General features: G+C 37.9%; 1 protein-coding gene across 1 annotated transcript in view; it reads left to right on the top strand.

The window, feature by feature from the left end:
- Positions 1–14,849, top strand: part of VWA5A (von Willebrand factor A domain containing 5A) — a 29,492-nt gene extending 14,643 nt beyond the window's left edge. Inside the window, exons 11-18 of the mRNA XM_017524170.2 lie at positions 2,692–2,806; positions 3,581–3,745; positions 4,023–4,123; positions 4,509–4,762; positions 9,447–9,590; positions 10,268–10,398; positions 13,216–13,342; positions 13,846–14,849. Of these exons, the coding sequence (XP_017379659.1) occupies positions 2,692–2,806; positions 3,581–3,745; positions 4,023–4,123; positions 4,509–4,762; positions 9,447–9,590; positions 10,268–10,398; positions 13,216–13,342; positions 13,846–13,925 (1,117 nt within the window). The 3' untranslated portion in view covers positions 13,926–14,849. The remainder of the gene's footprint in view (positions 1–2,691; positions 2,807–3,580; positions 3,746–4,022; positions 4,124–4,508; positions 4,763–9,446; positions 9,591–10,267; positions 10,399–13,215; positions 13,343–13,845) is intronic.
- The last annotated feature ends 3,811 nt before the right edge of the window (positions 14,850–18,660 follow it).

Genomic DNA, 18,660 nt, shown 5'->3' with positions numbered 1-18,660 from the left:
TTTCTTTCTTTTATTTTGAATAATGAATGATTGTTGAATTTCATCAAATGTATTTTATGCATCTACTTAGATGAATATATGATTTTATCCTTTATTCTTTTAAAGTGTGAATTCTAATAATTCTTAAATATTAGACCAACCTTGAATTTCTGAAATAAATCCAAAGTAGTTGTGATATATTAATTTCTTTCATATATTTTCTGATTCAGTTGGATAATACTTTTTTAGGATTTTGAATCTATTTTTATCGGAAATGTTGACATATATTGTCTTATCTTGTCAGGTTTTGATATCAGTGTTATGCTAGTGTCATAAATTGAGCTGTAAAGATTGCCTTTTTTCCTTTGCTCCAAAAGATTTTCTTTTGTAAATGTTTATTAGAATTTCCCAGCAAAGCTCTCTTGGCCTGGATTTTTTTTGGAAAGTTTTTGTTTTGACCTATGCATACTTTTATGTGTTCTTATTTTTTACAAAAGTTTGAATGTTTTATTGAACTTCTTTGCATTAAATTGTCTATGATATTGCCTAATAACATTATTAAGTTTTGTAGGATATGTAGCGATATTACCTTTTCTTTTCCTAATGTTGGTTATTTGTGCCTTTTCTGTTAATATTTCTTTTCTTGCACTGGATGTTTATCAATTTTAATAATAATTTCAAAACACCAGCACTATTGGGTTTGTTGATACTTTCTATCATTTAAGTGTTTTCTATTTCATTAATATCTGCACCTAGCTAGCTTTATTATTTTCTTTCTTTTACATTCCTTGAGTTTTTGGCCATCTTTTTTTAACATCTTGAAACAGATGCTTGATAGTTGATTTTTGGACTTTCTTTTCTAATTTGTGTATTCAGAGCTATAGATTTAAGCACATCTGTAGCTGAATTTTAAATACGGATATGCCATTTGCCATTGTCATCTACTTAAGAATATTTTCCAGTTAGTATGATTTCTTTTTTTAAGCTTGTATAATTCACAAGTATAGTGCCTAATTTCCCAATATTTGAGGATTTTTGTTAGTCATCAAATAAAAAATTGTAGAAATTAGATTTACCTCTAGATGACATCTTCCGTCTGAGAGGATTTATTCTTTGCTTCTGAATGGTGCTGGATAGACTGGGAACAGATCATCTTAATCCAGTCAGGATCTGATGAACTTCAGTCACGGTGATGGCTGGTCTATTTCTGATTCACCTCTACCTCTGGGTTGTAGTCCTTTAGGATTCTATTCTAAATTCTCGGGTGTTTACAAGAGCACCTTCCCTCTGGAAAGTGCAAATTGCTGTTTTGTTTCTCCTGCCTGTGTGTAACTGCTTGGCTTTTCAGCCACCCATTTTGTATTTGGCACTTGCTTCAAAGGGTAAAGAAACATCCAATGCCGGGCTCATTTCTCCTGGCTTCTCTCCTCTCTCAGGTCCTGGCTCATAGATTTTTATCTTGGTGGACCTTTGATGTTTTCAAACAAATGATTGTAAATATTGTATACAGCTTTCTTAGTTCTCTACTGGCTTGAAACAATTTACAGTGGCATTGCTGTGAGCAGAACTTTCCTAGGGTGTTATATTTTAAGTGCTATATAAAAATTTTGCTATTATTATAATAATATTAATATTTATTATCATCCACATGTAGCACTGCCGTGAGGTTCCAGTTAGTCATCAATACTTTTTGTTTGTTTGTTTGTTTGTTTAGAGACAGGGTCTCTCACTGTGTTGCCTAGGCTGATCTTGAACTCCTGTTGTTGGCCTCCCAAAGTGTCAGCCACCACGCCCAGCCAATATTGTTTAGTTTTGATTTTATGCAAAAGACCTTACAAACTATAACAGCACTTTATAACGTAGGCTGCAATTCAAAGGTCATGTTAGAAATTGAAAGATTGTAATATCAAGATGCTGTCAGGCTGTAGCATTTAGGAAGTATTGTTACAGGTAGGTACCCGCAGTTAGAAATCTGGTCCTTAGTCTTACAAGTGCAGAGCATTGAACCTCATGCTGATGCCACTAGACTTGGGGATGATGACTCACACTAACCTAAGAGAGACTGACACATAAACCAAAATTTCAGGCTATTAATTTACAATGAAAACTTTCTCTGTCATGCCCTCCAAAAGCGCTTGTGTTAGTATTACCAGTATGTTTTTTGTTTATACATAATTCTATTTGGGAAATCACATCATGATTAAGAAGTTACTTGGAGCACATGGGCAAAGGCAGGGCAAGAACTCTCCAGTTAGAAGGGCAGGAGGCATGCTTCCTTTTTCTAAGACTGGTCTTGCTAGGGCAGATAAGGTGCCAGCATATCGTTAGGTAGGAACTGGTGTTAGTTTCTATCTTTCTCTTGGTTTACCAGAGAGATCTTTCAGTCAGACAGACCAGTGCTCCACTGACATTGCTACATGTAGTAGTTGCATGATCTTGGAAAGATTTCTTAAATTTTCTGGGCCTCAGTTTTGTATCTGCAATGTGAAGCAGAAGCCTGCTTTTTAGGAATCTTGCAATGATAAAACTGCATCATTGATTTAAGGCATTTTTATACCTCCTAAAATATAAAATATGCTCAGTAAATGGTGGCTATTACATATTTGTCAAGTAAGTAGACTATTTCCTTATGTATTTTTGGCCATTGTGTATTAATTTTATATTTTCACTCCTTAATGCCTGCCTCTAACCTCTGTCCTTTTACAATTGCAGGTGTTTCTCATTTGGTATTGGTGAAGGTGCCTCCACCAGCCTAATAAAAGGTATTGCCCGGGCATCAGGGGGCACCTCAGAATTTATCACAGGCAAAGACAGGATGCAGTCCAAGGTGAGGGACAGACTGTCTGTGTCTGTCCGGAGGTGGCAATCCAGACCAAAGTGAAATGGGGTGGGGGACACTGTACAAGGGTAGGAGTGGCAGCTTTCCTCCAGTATACCTGTTCCTCTATCCCCAAGGCCTTGGGCTGTATGCTTAGTCAGGTTACTTTTGGCCGCATGTAATAGAGACCCACTCTAGTATCTGGAAATATGACATCTGGTCCCAGTAGCTGCAAGCTCAGAGACAGGATGCTGAAAGGGATTGGGGCCTTTGCATTTAAGACCAGGCACAGAGAAACTAAGAGCTTTGGCCATCATGACTGAGATTCTAGGTCCTCACTTTAGAATCTCTTTTGGTGCTACATGCATCCTCTGTGCAAAAGATACAAAGAAAAGGAGAAGGAACAATCGTGATATGTCTGATGGATTGGAAGAGATGGTAAATTGCTATTCCATTTCATCTGTCTGTACAAGTAGAAGACCCCTCTGGTAGTATCTCTAAGCTCCTCTTTCCTGGATGGTGCCACCTCTTACCTAATCCCCTTCTCCAAGGGTCTTGTTTCGCAAACATTTTGTTCATTTACATTTTGTTACTAAATATTTCAACTTTGGCTTCTTCATATGTAAAGCAAGATAAATAATGCCCATCTCCTAGAATAGTATTAAGGAGTAGGCATGACATGTATTATATTGTATTGCTTCTGATACATAATAAATGTTCAGTTAATTGTAGCTGCCATTGTCAGTATCATTTGTGTTCATACTGTTCTCTTCCCTCCATTAGGCTCTCAGGACTCTGAAGCGCTCTCTGCAGCCTGTGGTAGAGAATGTCTCTCTGAGCTGGCATTTGCCTCCTCATCTGTCTGCTGAAATGCTTTCCCCAGAACAGACTGTCATTTTTAGGGGTCAGAGATTAATCATCTATGCCCAACTGACTGGGAAGATGCCAGTGAGTTCCCGGTCTTGTTTGTTCCCCTAGTCAGAAAGATACCACACTGACCATTTCATTCACTAAAGCTGGTAGGTGGATTTCATCTCAGCCAGAGACAGCACTTGTCAAGTAAAGCCAGCCTATTTCCTTCCCATCATTTCAGGTCTCTGGTTTCCTAGGCTACCTGATTCTTCCTCAGGTATTTTAATACGTTGTTGGGGGTAGCTGCCCCTGTTCTGATCCTTCCATGGATGATTTCTTTCTTCTGTCACTTCTACTTATCTCTAATTTGCAGGCAGCAGAGACAACAGGAGAAGTATGCCTCAAATACACACTCCAGGGCAAGACTTTTGAGGATAAGGTGACATTTCCTCTACAACCCAAGCCTGATGCCAAGTGAGAATTCAGTTCTCCATTACCATTTTCTTCCCTCCCTTTCTTCCCTCTCTTTCTTCCTCCCTCCCTCCTTCCTTCCTTCCCTCCTTTCTTCCTTCCTTCCTTTTTCTTTTCATCCTTCTCCTTCCTTCCTTCCTTCCTTCTTTCCTTCCTTCCTTCCTTCTTTCCTCTGCCATCCTTAGGGATTAGATTCTTCTCTTAATTCTGGGCTCCATTGTAATTGTTTTTCTTCAATCACTTTTTATTTATAAACCACCAAAGTCTTACCTCTCCCCTTCTCTGACTTTATCTTTCCTTTTCCATTCCTAACTTTTACGAGCCCCAAGTAACTGGTATATGTATATCTCTCCCTACATTTCAGCACTTTTTTACTTTTTCCTTTCAGCCTCACCATTCACCGCCTTGCTGCCAAGTCCTTGCTTCAGACCAAGGACATGGGCCTCAGAGACACTCCTGCAAGTGATAAAAAAGATGCATTGAACCTTAGCCTTGAGTCTGGTGTCATAAGCTCTTTCACAGCTTTCATTGCTATCAACAAGGATCTGAACAAGCCAGTTCAGGGGCCCCTGGCTCATAGGAATATCCCAAGGCCAATTGTGCTAGGTGCTTCTGCCCCATTGAAGTTCAGATGCAAAGGAGGTAATGAGTTTTATTCCATTCAAATTCATATAGAATAAAAGGTCCTGACTGAGCACATTATTTAAAGGAAAAGGCTATGAATTGTTCTTAAGTTGCTTTGTTTTCCTTATATCTCCATATCTAGGATTTCTGATTAGTGTTAAACTTTTCTGTCCTAGGGAACTAGAATACATCCTATTGGCAAGGAGATTTAAAATAATCTGAGAGAAAACAAACAAACAAGCATTAAAACGTAGAAAGAGCATGTAAACACCAAGTGACCAAACTGCCTAATCTGAAGCTGATTTATCTTTTTTATTGAGTTATAATTCAAATATCATACAATTCACCATTTAAAGTGTATAATCCAATGGGTTTTAGTATGTTCACAGAGTTGTGCAACCATTGATTGCCACAATCAACTTTAGAGCATTTTCATCACCCAAGAAATAAACTTCATATTAATTGTTAATTAATTCCATTGTTAATATTAAACTATTAACAAACATTTCCTATTTCTCTCCCTGACCCCACCTATCTTCTCCTCCACTCCCCTCCCACCAGCCCCAGTAATCACTTACCTGCTTTCTAGCTCTATAGATTTGCCTATCCTGTCTTTATGTATATTTGTTCTGGACTTCTTTTCCTTTTTTTTTTTTTTTTTTTTTTTTTTTTGAGACAGAGCCCCACTCTGTTGCCCAGGCTGGAGTATAGTGGCACAATCATGGCTTACTTCAGCCTCAACCTCCCAGGCTAAAGTAATCCTCCCACCAGCCTCCTTAGTGGCTGGGACTAATAGGCACATGCCACCATGCCCGGCTAATTTTTTGTATTTTTCATAGAGATAGGGTTTTGCCATTTTACCCAGGTTGTGGCTGGTTTATTTCATTTAACATAATGTTCTCCAAGTTCATCTGTGTTGTTGCAAATAACAAAAGTTTGTTCTTTTTTATGGCTGAATAATGTTACATTGTTTATCTATAGTACGATTTCATTTGTTCACTCATCCACTTGTGGATACCTAGGTTGATTCCATGTCTTAGCTATTGCGAATAATGCTGATATCTCTTTGCTATACTGATTTCCTTTCTATTGGGTATATACCCAGCAATGGGATTGTTGGATCATATGGTAGCTCTATTTTTAACATTTTAAGGAGCAGTAGTTTTCCACAATGGTTATACAAATTTACATTCTCACCAACAGTGTGCAAGCATTCCCTTTTCCTGATATCCTTGTCAGTACCTGTTATCTTTTGTCTTTTTGATGGTAGCCATTCTGACAGGTATGAGGTGATATCTCATTGTGGTTTTGAGTTGCAATTTCCTGATGATTGGTAATTCTAAAAATTTTTTCATATACCTGTTGGCCATTTGTATGTCTTCTTTTGAGAAATGTCTGTTTAAGTCTTTTGTTCATTTTTAAACAAGGTTATTTGCTTTTTTGGTATTGAGTTAAATTCCTTGTGTATTTTGGATCTATGAAACCCTTATCAGATGTTTGGTTTGCAAATATTTTCTCCCATTCCATAGGTTATTGGTTCACCCTGTTGATTCTTTTCTTTTTTGGGGGGGACAGAGTTTCGCTCTTGTTACCTAGGCTGGAGTGCAATGGCGCGATCTCAGCTCACCACAGCCTCCGCCTCCTGGGTTCGGGCAATTCTCCTGCCTCAGCCTCCCGAGTAGCTGGGATTATGGGCACGCACCACCATGCCCAGCTAATTTTTTGTGTTTTTAGTAGAGGCGGGGTTTCACCATGTTGACCAGGATGGTCTCGATCTCTTGACCTCGTGATCCACCCGCCTCGGCCTCCCAAAGTGCTGGGATTACAGGCGTGAGCCACCGTGATTATTTTCTTTGCTATACACAAGAGGTAATCTCATTTGTCTATTTTTGCTTTTGTCACCCATGCTTTTGAGTTCATATACAAAAATCATTGCCCAGACCACTGTCATAGAGATTTTGCCTTATGTTTTCTTCTAGTTGTTTCATAGTTTCAGCTCTTACATTTAAGTATTTAGTTCATTTGAGTTGGTTTTTTAACATGACGAGAGATAAGGATCTAATGCTATTTTTTCGTATGTGTATATCCAGTTTTCCCAATACCATTTATTGAAGAGATTGTCTTTTAACCATTGTATTCTTAGCACCTTTGTCAAAAATTAGTTGGCTGTAAATGTGTGGATTTATTTCTGGGCTCTCCATTCTGTTCCATTGGTCCATGTCTGTTTTTATGCAACTACCATGCTGTTTTGGTTACTATAGCTTGGTAGCATATTTTGAAGTCAGATAGTATGATACCTCCAGCATTTTATTTTATTTATTTATTTTTTTTGTATTTGTTTTTCTCAAGGTTGCTTTGACTATTTGTTTTTTTGATTGTTTGTTTTATAATTCCATACAAATTTTAGAATTTTTTAATTCTGTGAAGAATGTCACTGGTATTTTCATAGAGATTGCATTGAATCTGTAAATTGCTTTAGGTATTATGACCATTTTAACAATATTTATTCTTCCCATGAATGTGAGATATCTTTATATTTATTTGCATCTTCTTCAATTTATTTTATCAATATCTTATAATTTTCAGTTTAGAGATGTTTTGCCTCCTTGTTTAAATTTATTCCCAAATGTTTTAATTATTTTGTAGCCATTGCAAATGAGATTGTTTTCTTGTTTCCTTTTCAAAGAGCTTGCTATTTGTGTATAGAAACACTAACGACTTTTGTATGTTGATTTTATATCCTTCAACTTTGCTAGATTTGTTTATTAGATTTAACAAGGCTTTTTTTGTTTTGTTTTTTTTGGTAGTCTTGAGGGTTTTCTATGTATATGATCATGTCATCTGCAAACAGGTATAGTATTACTTCCTCTTTTCCAATCTGGATTCTTTTTATTCCTTTCTCTTGCCTAATTGCACGGGCTAGGACTTACAGTACTATATTGAATAGAAGTGGTGAAAGTGGACATCCTTGTCATTTCTGATTTTAGAGGAAATGCTTTCAGTTTTTCCCTGTTCAATAAGATATTAGCTGTGAATTTGCCATAATTGTCTTTATTATGTTGAGGTAAATTTCATCTATACCTAATTTGTTAAGAGTTTTCATCATGAAGGGCTGTTGAATTTATTTAATGGTTTTTCTGCATCTATTGAAATGATCATCTGTTTTTGTCCTTTTTTCTGTTAGTGTGATTCATGTTTGTCAATTTATGTTTACTGAACCAGCTTTATATCTCTTGGATGAATCCCATTTGATAATGATGCATGATCATTTTAATGTTCTGCTAAATGTGGTTTGCCAGTGTTTTGTTGGGGATTGTGCATCTATGTTAATCAAGGATATTGGCCTGTAATTCTGTTTTTGTCGTATCTGGTTTTGGTATCAGGGTGATGCTAGGAAGCTTGTTTTTAAGATAATACTAGACAGCTTGATGGAAGCAAGCTGACGTATAGGAAACAAAGTAGAGAAATCAAGAACTTAGTGATCCAGATGAGGTCAAAGATCAGGTGAAACAGAAATCTCTGAGATAGAAAACTGGAAAAATCAGGTATTGCATATTAAAACTAAGAATTTAAAATTCTTTTTTTTTTTTTTTTATTTTTTGAGACAGGATCTCATTCTGCTGACCAGGTTGTAGTGCAGTGGTGTGATTGTAGTTCACTGCAGCTTCAATCTCTTGGGCTAAAATGATTCTCCCACCTCAGCTTCCCAAGTAGGTAGGACTCCTGGCATGCACCATCATGCCTGGCTAATTTTTAATTTTTATTTTTTTAGAAATAGGGTCTCACTATGTTGTCCAGGCTGGTCTCAAAATTCTGGCCTTGCATGATCCTTCTGCCTGTGACTATAGGCACATGTCACCATACCCAGATAATTTTTTAAACTTTTTATAAAGATGAGGCCCTGCTACTTTGTCCAGGCTGGTATCAGTCTCGTAGGTTCAAGTGATCCTTCCACCTCAGCCTCCCAAAATGTTAGGATTACAAGTATGAATCACTACACCTAGCTTCAATTTATTTTCTATGAGTGGAACAATTCTGCATAATAACAAAATTAACATGGCTTGGGAGGAAGTGGCAGAAGAAGAATGAAGTGGAAGTCATTGGATTTGATGAAGTCAAAGAAGCTTTGCCTTAGGGTGTTGGATAGGTACAGGGGTGCTGAAATCTCTCAAGAAGATGGTAGGCCTTGCAATGGAGTAGAAGTCTATGGTCTAGTTTTCAGATACTTTAGTGAATGATTGGAAGTAATGAAGAGGTTGGAAGTAGGCAGTAGTGAAGACATATGGAATGTTTTCATTTAGTGATCTGGATGTAGCATCAGGGACTGAAGAGGTTGTCAACCCTACCTCCCTACTTGGAGTGTAGTACATGGAGCAAAACCATTTGAGAGTGAAGTTTTTTGAGAGGATAAATTCAGTTTCAAGTTAAGACTTAGCTGGAAGAAGCCTCCTGTATTAAAACTAAAGATGCAGGAAAAATTGTTTAGCATCTATCAGGGGTTCCAGAGGACACAGTAGAAGGAGAGCTCAGAGGGTAAGGGTTTGTGAAGGAGGTGGGCATATGAGAGAAAAATAGCACAGTAAGGGTGGTCACTGAAGCCAATGTGGATGGGAGGATATGTATCTCAAATTGTCAGGTTCCTTTGTCCATCACAGAGAGCAGGGAGTGCCACCATCTTAATGTTTGTGTGGATTTTTTTCAGCTGTTCCAAAGGCTGTATGCACCTATAGTCCTCCTGCATTTCAGCCCATAATGGAAGCTGCGTCTGTTGAGGACAACGTGGTGTACCGTACAGGTGATTACAGTTTCTGTGGGTTGATGACTCACAAGGACCATCATAGTCCAGGTGAGCGCCTTTATAGGAACTTTTTCTCAACAATGTTTGTCTGTCACACATATAGGACTAGGCAAGCCACAATCTCATAGTTACAGCTATGGGAAGAGAGGCATGCTTCCCTAAGAGACCCTCCGTGAGTTGGAAAAGATTCATTCTTCCACCCAAAGAACCAACTTGGAAACTTACTATATAGGTGAGGCAGGCCTCCCTTCACCCCTCCTATCTATAGGGACTGACAAACTAACCTTCAGTGTTCTGCTGCCTGTGGTTTTCTCTACCCAGGAGGTTATCTGTTTGAAAAACACTGGGCAGAAGGTCAGATTTGTTCCGCCCCTATGTTTCCCAGCGTCAGCCCAGCTAGTTTCATTAGCATATCATATAGGACCCTGAAACCTGCTATCCCAGTAGAGTCTATGGTGACCCTTAGTTGAACAAACCCCTTGATCATCTTAGCTCAAACAGCTTGCCTGCGGGCTGCCCCCATCACCCTGCAGAGCCCTGTTGTCACCCTCTGTGAGTCCCTGTTCCACTGATCATCATTCACAAGTGAGGTTTGAAGTCCGATCTTCTGGATGTTGTCTAATGACTTTCTTGCTGTGGTCTGTCTCTGAATTTAGCAGCCCTAAATTCAGGTGTGTTGAGGGGCTCCATAATTTCTCATCCTCTCTCTTTCTTTCTCCCCAAAGCCTCTGTAGAGAATCATCTTGTGCAGCTGATTTATCACCAAAATGCAAATGGCTCCTGGGATCTGAATGAAGATCTAGCCAAGGTCCTAGATATGAGTTTGGAAGAAATAACAGCTGCACACCCTGCCGAGGTAAGATTCAAAGGAAAAAGGAGTGTGTTTGTGTGTTTGTATGTATGTATGTGTGTGTGTGTGTGTTTTAGCACAATATTTCAATGTCTCTTCTTACCCAGCTTTATATATATATGTACACATATATACATATATGTATTTATGTATACATTAACTTTGAGTACTGAGGTGTATGTGTATGTTTTTGAAAGAGAGAGGTCATCATTGAGAATTGAGGTGATTCAGGACCCACCCCCACTAAGTTAATTTGTAATAAATAGAGGTTGAAGGCTCTTCTGGTCATGTTAGAGCAGAAAGAGCAAGGGATTAATGGGGAAGCCAGTAGGAATCGATGGTTTCTTGTTGGTGGATGATAAAGGGAAAGCAAAAATCCTCTTCCACTATTCCCTGGCAATCATCTTGGTTGTATAAATAATATTTAGTGTGCAATTACTCTGTGCCAGGCACTGTGCTAAGCAGTTATTAGCACATTCATGAGCTTATTTATTTCTCATATTAATTTAGTAAGGTAGATCACTTTTGTGTTGCTGTTTATAGATGAAGAAACTGAAGTTTAGGGAAATGTGTCTGAGTTTACCCAGGCCATGAGTGGCGGAGCCAGATTCAGTTCTAAGACTATCTGTCCTGAGAACCCCCAATAATAACCTCATTATTGCTCCTCTTCATACTGATGAAAGTGGTGCAGACATTGGCAAAATTTAATTGAAGTCAGGGTAGGTGAAGCATTGTTAATAAGAACCACCTAGGTGTTTTAGATGTATTTAAATATGCTGATGAGGATAAATTGCATCCCAGAATTTCAAGGTAACTTGCCAAATCTTCTAATACAGTACTTATTTAGAAGTTGTTAGGCCTGAGACAGGTGCAAAAAGCCTGAAGGACAAATATTCTAAACTTTCAAAATGTGGAAGGAGATCAAATAAATTTCAGATATTCTGCAATTCCACTGTCCAATAATACAGTATCCACTAGTCACATGTGGCCATTGTGCCTTTGAAATGTGGCTAATACAAATGAGGAACTAAATTTTTAATTGAATGGAGGTGTGCTATGGTGTGAAATACATAGTAATGGCAAAGACTTTATATAAAAAGGAACAAAACATTTCATCCATAATTATTTTTATACTGATTGCATGTTAAAATGACTTTTTAATATAGTGGGTTAAATAAAGTATATTAATAAAATAATTATACCTCTTTATTTTTACTTTTTAAAATATGGCTACTAGAAAACTTAAAATTACAAACGTATCTAGCATTATATTTTTCTTTGAAAATGCTATTCTAGAAAAAGTAATTAAGTAGAAAAAGTAATTAATAATTCATAAACACTTGGAAGAGGATACAAGGATCATTAGATTCACTGAGAACAAAGCACGTCAGACTGACATTTCCTTCTTTGGCATGGCAGTCAGGCCAGTGAATCAAGTGAACCAAGAGACCTGATGTATTTGAATTTTGGCAAGGAATTTAATTTTTTTTTTTTTTTAATGATGAACACATGGACCAAGTACAAACTAGTTGAAAAACCATGGTGCTAAATGATAAATTGATTTCAAACTTGAAACAGATTTTTAGACCAACCAGGCTCTGAATTCCCTGGAGGTCCACAGCTTCGATTAAGATTTAGATGAATATAAAGACCAAGGCTTTCCTATTTGTAGATGACAAAACTGGGAAATAAACTACCAGTCAAAAGAATCAGGATCACAAAAATCCTCTGTATAATGAGTTGCAATTTTTCATAAACAGATAAAGAAAAACAGCATAGTAGAAATAAAAGCTAAGTACCCTTTTGGGTTCTAAATTCCCAACTCTACAGGTAGAGAAGAGAGCATTTGCACGTGAAGAACAGAGGTTTTAGATGACTACAATATAAATCAGAATATTTAACTGAGTAATGGAGGACAACAGGATTATCTAAAATGCTACCTCATTCTTGGGCTGTAATTGTAGAATTTTATAAGTACGTTTACCTCCAGATAAGACCATTTAAGGAGACATGTTTTAAAAATCATTGTGCTATTTGTTTTTAGACTAGGAGAATAAGCTTGGGGATGCTTACTGCTTTAACATAAGCAGTTCTAATAAGGAAGAAATGAAGGAACTGAGAATTTTAATCTTAAATAAGACCAATCAGAGAGGACATGATAGCCGTTTTCAAGTTTTTAAGGTCATGATATAAAATACGAAATTCCCTTGATCTCCTGACTCTAAAAACTGAAGCTGAGAGCAGTGGGTGAAAACTTTATGGAAGAAAATTTGCTGCTGTATGGCTGAGATTTTCTGTTGAGAAATTAAAGCAATATAACTAGAATCAGAATATTTGGCCTTTAGCCCCACTTCTGTCATTTGCTAGAAGGCTAAGTTTGGGCAAATCGTTTTATTAATACTTCTATATGAAATCAGTTTTCTTTCTTAAAAATATGTTTACTGATATTTCCTCATGATTTTTTGTGGGAGTAAGGGTTGCAATTAAAAAACTCATGAAGGTACTTTACAAAATACGAAGCAATTTTGCCTGTGTTTCTCTTAATAGAGCTGGGTAAGTCTTGTCAGGGGTTTTCAGAACTGTCCTGGTAGTTACACTGGATTTAAAACTTGGGATTTTCTATCTCAAGACTCAATGGATTGCTGCCCTGAGGTTTAAGGCCTGGCATTATGCCATGTGAGTAGTAGCTGGAGGTAAAGAGAGACCAGGTAACTCAATTTAGTATTTAGCATTTAGAAGGTTGCTAAGTGAGGAGGGAGTGAAGCTTTTGCATCCCCTTGAGGAACATCCAGCTCCAATCGGAGCTCTCTATCTACTGTGCAGCTTGTGGATTCCTCAGGATGGGCCACCATCCTGGCCGTGATCTGGCTACATGGCAATGCTAAGGACTTCAAGTGTGAATGGGAGCTTCTGGAAAGGAAGGCTGTGGCCTGGATGCGTGTCCATGCAGGTAGGAGCACAATCCAAAGGCCTGTCTCCTTCCCCTTCCCTGGCCTGGCAGACGGTTGCCACAAGAGAGTCCCATTGTCACTTGCCCCCACCATCCTGCTTCAGACCTTTACTAATCTTCCTACTAGTGCTTTTCTTGGGAGGGCAAGGGTGAAATCTTAAATTGGGGATAAGGTAGGAGGGTGAGTAGGGAGGGAGAGGGACATGAACAGGGAGTTGAACTGTGAGAAGGACAAGTGGCACTGATTTTCCTTACTGTCTCAGTACCAAACTAAGTAGAAGACTAGACTTGGATCATGTTGTCCTGGCTGTTTGTTATCTCATGGCAGCTTGAGTGTATGTGGGGCCAGAGAAGATTCAAGGATAATCTGGGCAGTAAGAAGAGAAAAAGCAGGGATATTGAGGACAGATAAAAAGCACAACTCAGGGTAGATGATCTGGGAGGTTTGGAGGAGCCTCTCATTGAGATCCTTCATCCCTAATTCTTGTTTTTCCTCACCACAGGCTCCACCATGCCTTTGGTTGTGAAAGCTGCTATTACTCTCCTGAAGTCATCTGTGGATCCTGCTATCTTTACCTATTGAAGATACCATACAGAAAAAGAAGTGCCTTTAATTTTCTACTGTCATGTCCTTTACCACTTCTACTGTGATGATATGTTCTTGTGTTTTATAATTCTTTATTTTTTTGCCATAAAAGTAAAGGATGCTCACTCCACTTTGTCACTTAGGAAAGTGACAGTGATCCCAGAACCTGTTTCCTTTCTTGAAAGAGTTCAAAACATTCACAGGCTCGTAATGTTCTTCCCAGGGTTTCCAGGGTGACAGCATGAAAAACAGGTGACATGAACTACAGAGTAACGATTGCAGCATTGATGTTAGGGAATGCCTGAATTAGAGAATTCTCTGCATTATCTTTGTCTGTTCACTTTCTATCTTATATACTTATTAGGACCGTACTGGTAAGCTTTGAAGTTTTCCATATGTAGGAGGAGTTAGAGGGAGGTTGAAAGCCAACATCTGAACCAATGTAATGTTAAGATCACAAAGAGAGAGACTCCAGGGGTACACTGTGAGAGTTGGCACTGTTGGGGACCTTCCTGATTCATTCTGCTTGGGCTTTGCTAGCCTGCACAACCTACATGCCTTTCCTTCTGCTGCCTAAAAGACTTCGGTTGAGCTATATCTGTTGGAGACAGATGTTCCTTCTTAATAGTGAAACACCTTAGTAAGAGGTATATAATGCAATCCTTGTCCTACCCTGAACCTGTGAGTCCTCTAAGTCAGGCTTTGATCTAGTGTACTAAAGGGAGGGCGAGTTTAATGGGAGCTTTGCCTGAAACCTGAACCTGGAGCACTTCCGCATTAGGAAGAAAGGAGCTCCCTGTGATCACTCCTGATCCTTGTGTCTCATATCTCTTATCCTAATGGAAATGACCCTATTTGATGTACTGTCCCTTAAAGTAACTTGTATCAATATTAAAATGACTTATTTCTACCCTTTCATGAGTAAATGCAGTGGTTCTTAAAATGGTCTTGTCTCCCTGCCCCACAAATATTTTGTTACTAGCATTTTGGGAAGCCAAGCTAGGCTAGTAAATTGACCAGAATGCAGTTGTGGAAATTTGACCTGAAGTTAGTGAAATAACACTTTAAAGAGTGTAAAAAAAAACCACAACTTAGAGGTCTAGTTTTTAATAGATTCATTTATTGAACTTGCATTGGTTTTATTATCCTTTGTTTTCTGTCCCAACTTTCCTGATGCCTCCATTGTTCCCATGGTATCCTGCCCCTCTATCTTCTGTTGTAGGCTGACTTCTCTTACATGAAGCAAGGAAAGGACACTAGTGAGGAAACCACTGTTAGAATCTTCACCATATACTGTAGTAGTTATGTGATGATGGGCAAATGATTTCACCCTCAGGCATGTAATATCCTCATCTGTAAAACTAAGGGATTAAACTAGAACTCTATTAATACTTTCAAATTGAATACTCAGAATTCCTAGAGGGAAGTCATTGCCTTTGACTCAGAATGTGGGTGGACTAGGCCTGAGTTTCTTAAGTTGTTGAGTTACCTGGTATTAGGAATACTTGGGGGATGGGTATAGTGGAGTCTAATCTCTCAGCCTTTCTTCCAAGTTAGTTTATGCTGAATGTGATCTGTGGAACAGAGTTGTAGCACCACCTGGAAGCTTGTTAGAAATGCAGAGTTTTAGTCAACACCAGGAACTACTTTATTTAACGAGGCTGCCAGGTAATGTGCACCCACAATGAAGCTTGAGAAGTAAAGGCTTAATATTTTCATGAAATAGGCTTATATCAAAGTCTGCCATCAAGATAGGCCCTACCTACGTATATCAGAAAATAGTTTCCTAAGGACCATGAAACTTGTGTAGTTAACCTCTGTGCACACAACGCTGTCACTTTACATTTATTATGCAGAGCATTTATTGTTTATCTCCTCGTTTCTCACCCTTCAGCTTCCAGACTGGGGCTTGAGGACTTAGTGCAGGGACTTCTAAAACACAAAACAAACCCAAACCAAAAAAATATATGTCAACCTGTCTTTTTGTCTTCTTTAAAATAAGGCAGCTGCAGTTTTAAAGTGGCATGGTTTTATTTTTCCATTTGGACTTCTGCACAATGAAATGTTGTACCAACTGCAAATTCCTCAAATCCAAACAAGTGTCAGTCTTCATAATCAGCAAATGGCATTTTGGCACATTTATTGAAACCCCTTTTCAAGGCTGGTGCTTTATGTTTTGGAAAAGTATAAAGAACCATCTGTAATTTCAGAAACTGGTGGTCCAGGCAAGGAGCCCAGGAGAGAAGCTGTTCTCATCTCCCATTGGTTCCCTTTAGCACTTGTTTCGCCACAGCAGCAGACTTGGCCACAGGAAAAGTGGCAGATACCATTGTCTCAAGATTCTTTCACTTAAAACAGCCCAGGAGCTCCCCTGGAGGGTTCTCTGTTCTCCATGGACTTATTAATAAAATCCATGCCCCGTCTTCCCCAACTCTTAACACAGTCCCTCTCAGGGTCACTAAGCAGCTGCTCTTCCTCTCCCAACTCACAGCAGTTGCTTCCTTAAAAACAGTCCATCTGCTTTCTGGAGTATCTGATTGAAAGGAGATACCAGGAGAAAACCAAGAAAGAATCCCATGCAATGAACTAACTGTGTTTTATCAGACCTTTCGATATTCTCATATATTTTGATATTCTCCTAAGTGCATACACATTTAAAATTATTATACATTCTTGGAAAATTGACTCTTTTATCATTATTTAATGCTCAACTTTATCCCTGACTTTTGTTGTTGTTGTTGTTGTTCTGCAGTTGGCTTTGTCTGAAATTAACGTAGCTACTCCAGCTTCCTGCTGATGGGTTTTGGCAAGGCGTATCTTTCTCTATCCCTTAACTTTTAGCCTATATGAGTCTTTTTATTTAAAGTGGGTTTCTTATAGATGACATGTGGTTGGGTCTTATTTATTTGTTTTTGTTTGTTTTTAATCCACTCTGGCAATCACTGCCTTTAAATTATCTACCCATATCATTTATATTTAATTATTGATAAAATTAGGTTAATGTCTACCATGTTTGTCAACTGTTTACTATTTATTGCATTTTTTCCCTTTTATTTTTCCCTGTTCTCACTTTAATCAAGCATTTTATGTGATTTTATTTTAACTCCAGTCAATATATCCATCATATTTCTGAAGAAATTTTTAGTTGTGGTTCTAGAGTTTGTAATCTACATTTAGAACTAATTTAAGCCCACCTTCAAATAACACTATATCACTTTACATGTAGTGGATTTACCTTATAACAGAGTAATCCTAATTCCATTTTTCCATCCACTATGGCATTGCTGCCATTCATTTCACTTATGTCTATATTTTGACTACCCACTTGTTACTATTATAACTTTAAACAGTTATCTGTTTAAAGAATAAGAAAATGAAAAGATGTACTTTACTGTTATTTATTCCTTCCCTGACATTTCCTTTCTTTACATAGATGTGAGCGTCTTACCTGTAACCATTTTTTTCTTCCTGAAGAATTTGTCTTAATACTTCTTGTAGAATAGATCTGTGGGCAATGGATTCCCTTTGTTTTTGTTTCTGTCTGGGAAAGTCCTTATTTCTTCTTCATTTTTGAAGCATAATTGTGCTGAACATATAGTTCCACATTTGTGTGTGTGTGTGTATCTGTGTCTTTTAATACTTTAAATATTTTACTTCAATCTCTTTTAGCTGAGTAGTTTTTGACAAGAAATATGTGGTTATTTTTTTTCCTCTATAGGTAAAGTCTTCTCCCCCTCCTGCCCTGCAAACTTCTTTCAGGATTTTCTCTTTGTCTTTGGTTTTCTGCAGTTTGAATGTAACATTTGTAAATATAGGGCATTTTTGTATTTATCCTATTGGTATTATTTGAAAATCCTGAATCTATAATTTTGTGCTTTTCATTAATTTTGGAAAAATTTGGGCTGTTATTACTTCAACTATTTTTCTGCTTAGTTATTTCTTGTATTTCTATTACACATGTTAAACTTTTTGAAATTATCCTGTAGGTTTTGAATGTTCTGCTCTGTTTTTCCTGTGTTTGTCTTTTGTTTTGTTTTAGTTTTTAGCTTTACATTTAAGTTTATGAAGTTTCTATTGGTCTACTTTCCATTCCAAAGATTCTTTATGTAGTCATGCAAATGTGCATTTTTTATTTTGTTTTTGTTTTTATCTTTACATTTAAGTTTAAGACGTTTCTATTCATCTATCTTCCATTCCAAAGATTCTCTTTCAGGTTTGTAGTGTCAGCAGTGACTCTGAAGTCACCTGTCTCTCAGGATTTCAGGGTGACTATTTGCCTGTGTTCTCAGTTTCCAATGGGTACAAAAAATAGTTTTGTATTAGTCCATTCTTATATTGCTATAAAAAGGAAACCTGAGAACTGGGTAATTTATAAATAAAAGGCTTAATTGGCTCACATTTCTGCAGGCTACACCAGAAGCATAGCGGCTTTTGGGGAGGCCTCAGGAAACTTAGAATCATGGTGGGAGGCAAAGCAGTAGCAGGTGTCTTCACATGGCCGAAGCAGGAAGAAGAGAAAGAGGAGGAAGGTGCTACACACTTTTAAGCAACCAGATCTCGTGATAACTCTATCACAAGAACAGCATCAAATGGGGAAATCCACCCCATCATCCAGTCACCTCCCACCAGGCCTCACCTCCCACGCTGAGGATTACAATTTGTCATGAGATTTGGGCAGGGACACAAATTCAAATCATGTCAATTTTGTTCAGCTTTTTCTTCTGGTAATGAT

The sequence above is a fragment of the Cebus imitator genome, unplaced genomic scaffold (genome assembly GCF_001604975.1).
Source record: "Cebus imitator isolate Cc_AM_T3 unplaced genomic scaffold, Cebus_imitator-1.0 Scaffold0, whole genome shotgun sequence".
Taxonomy (NCBI): Eukaryota; Metazoa; Chordata; class Mammalia; order Primates; family Cebidae; genus Cebus; species Cebus imitator.
This window is presented reverse-complemented; position numbering and strand designations above follow the sequence as displayed.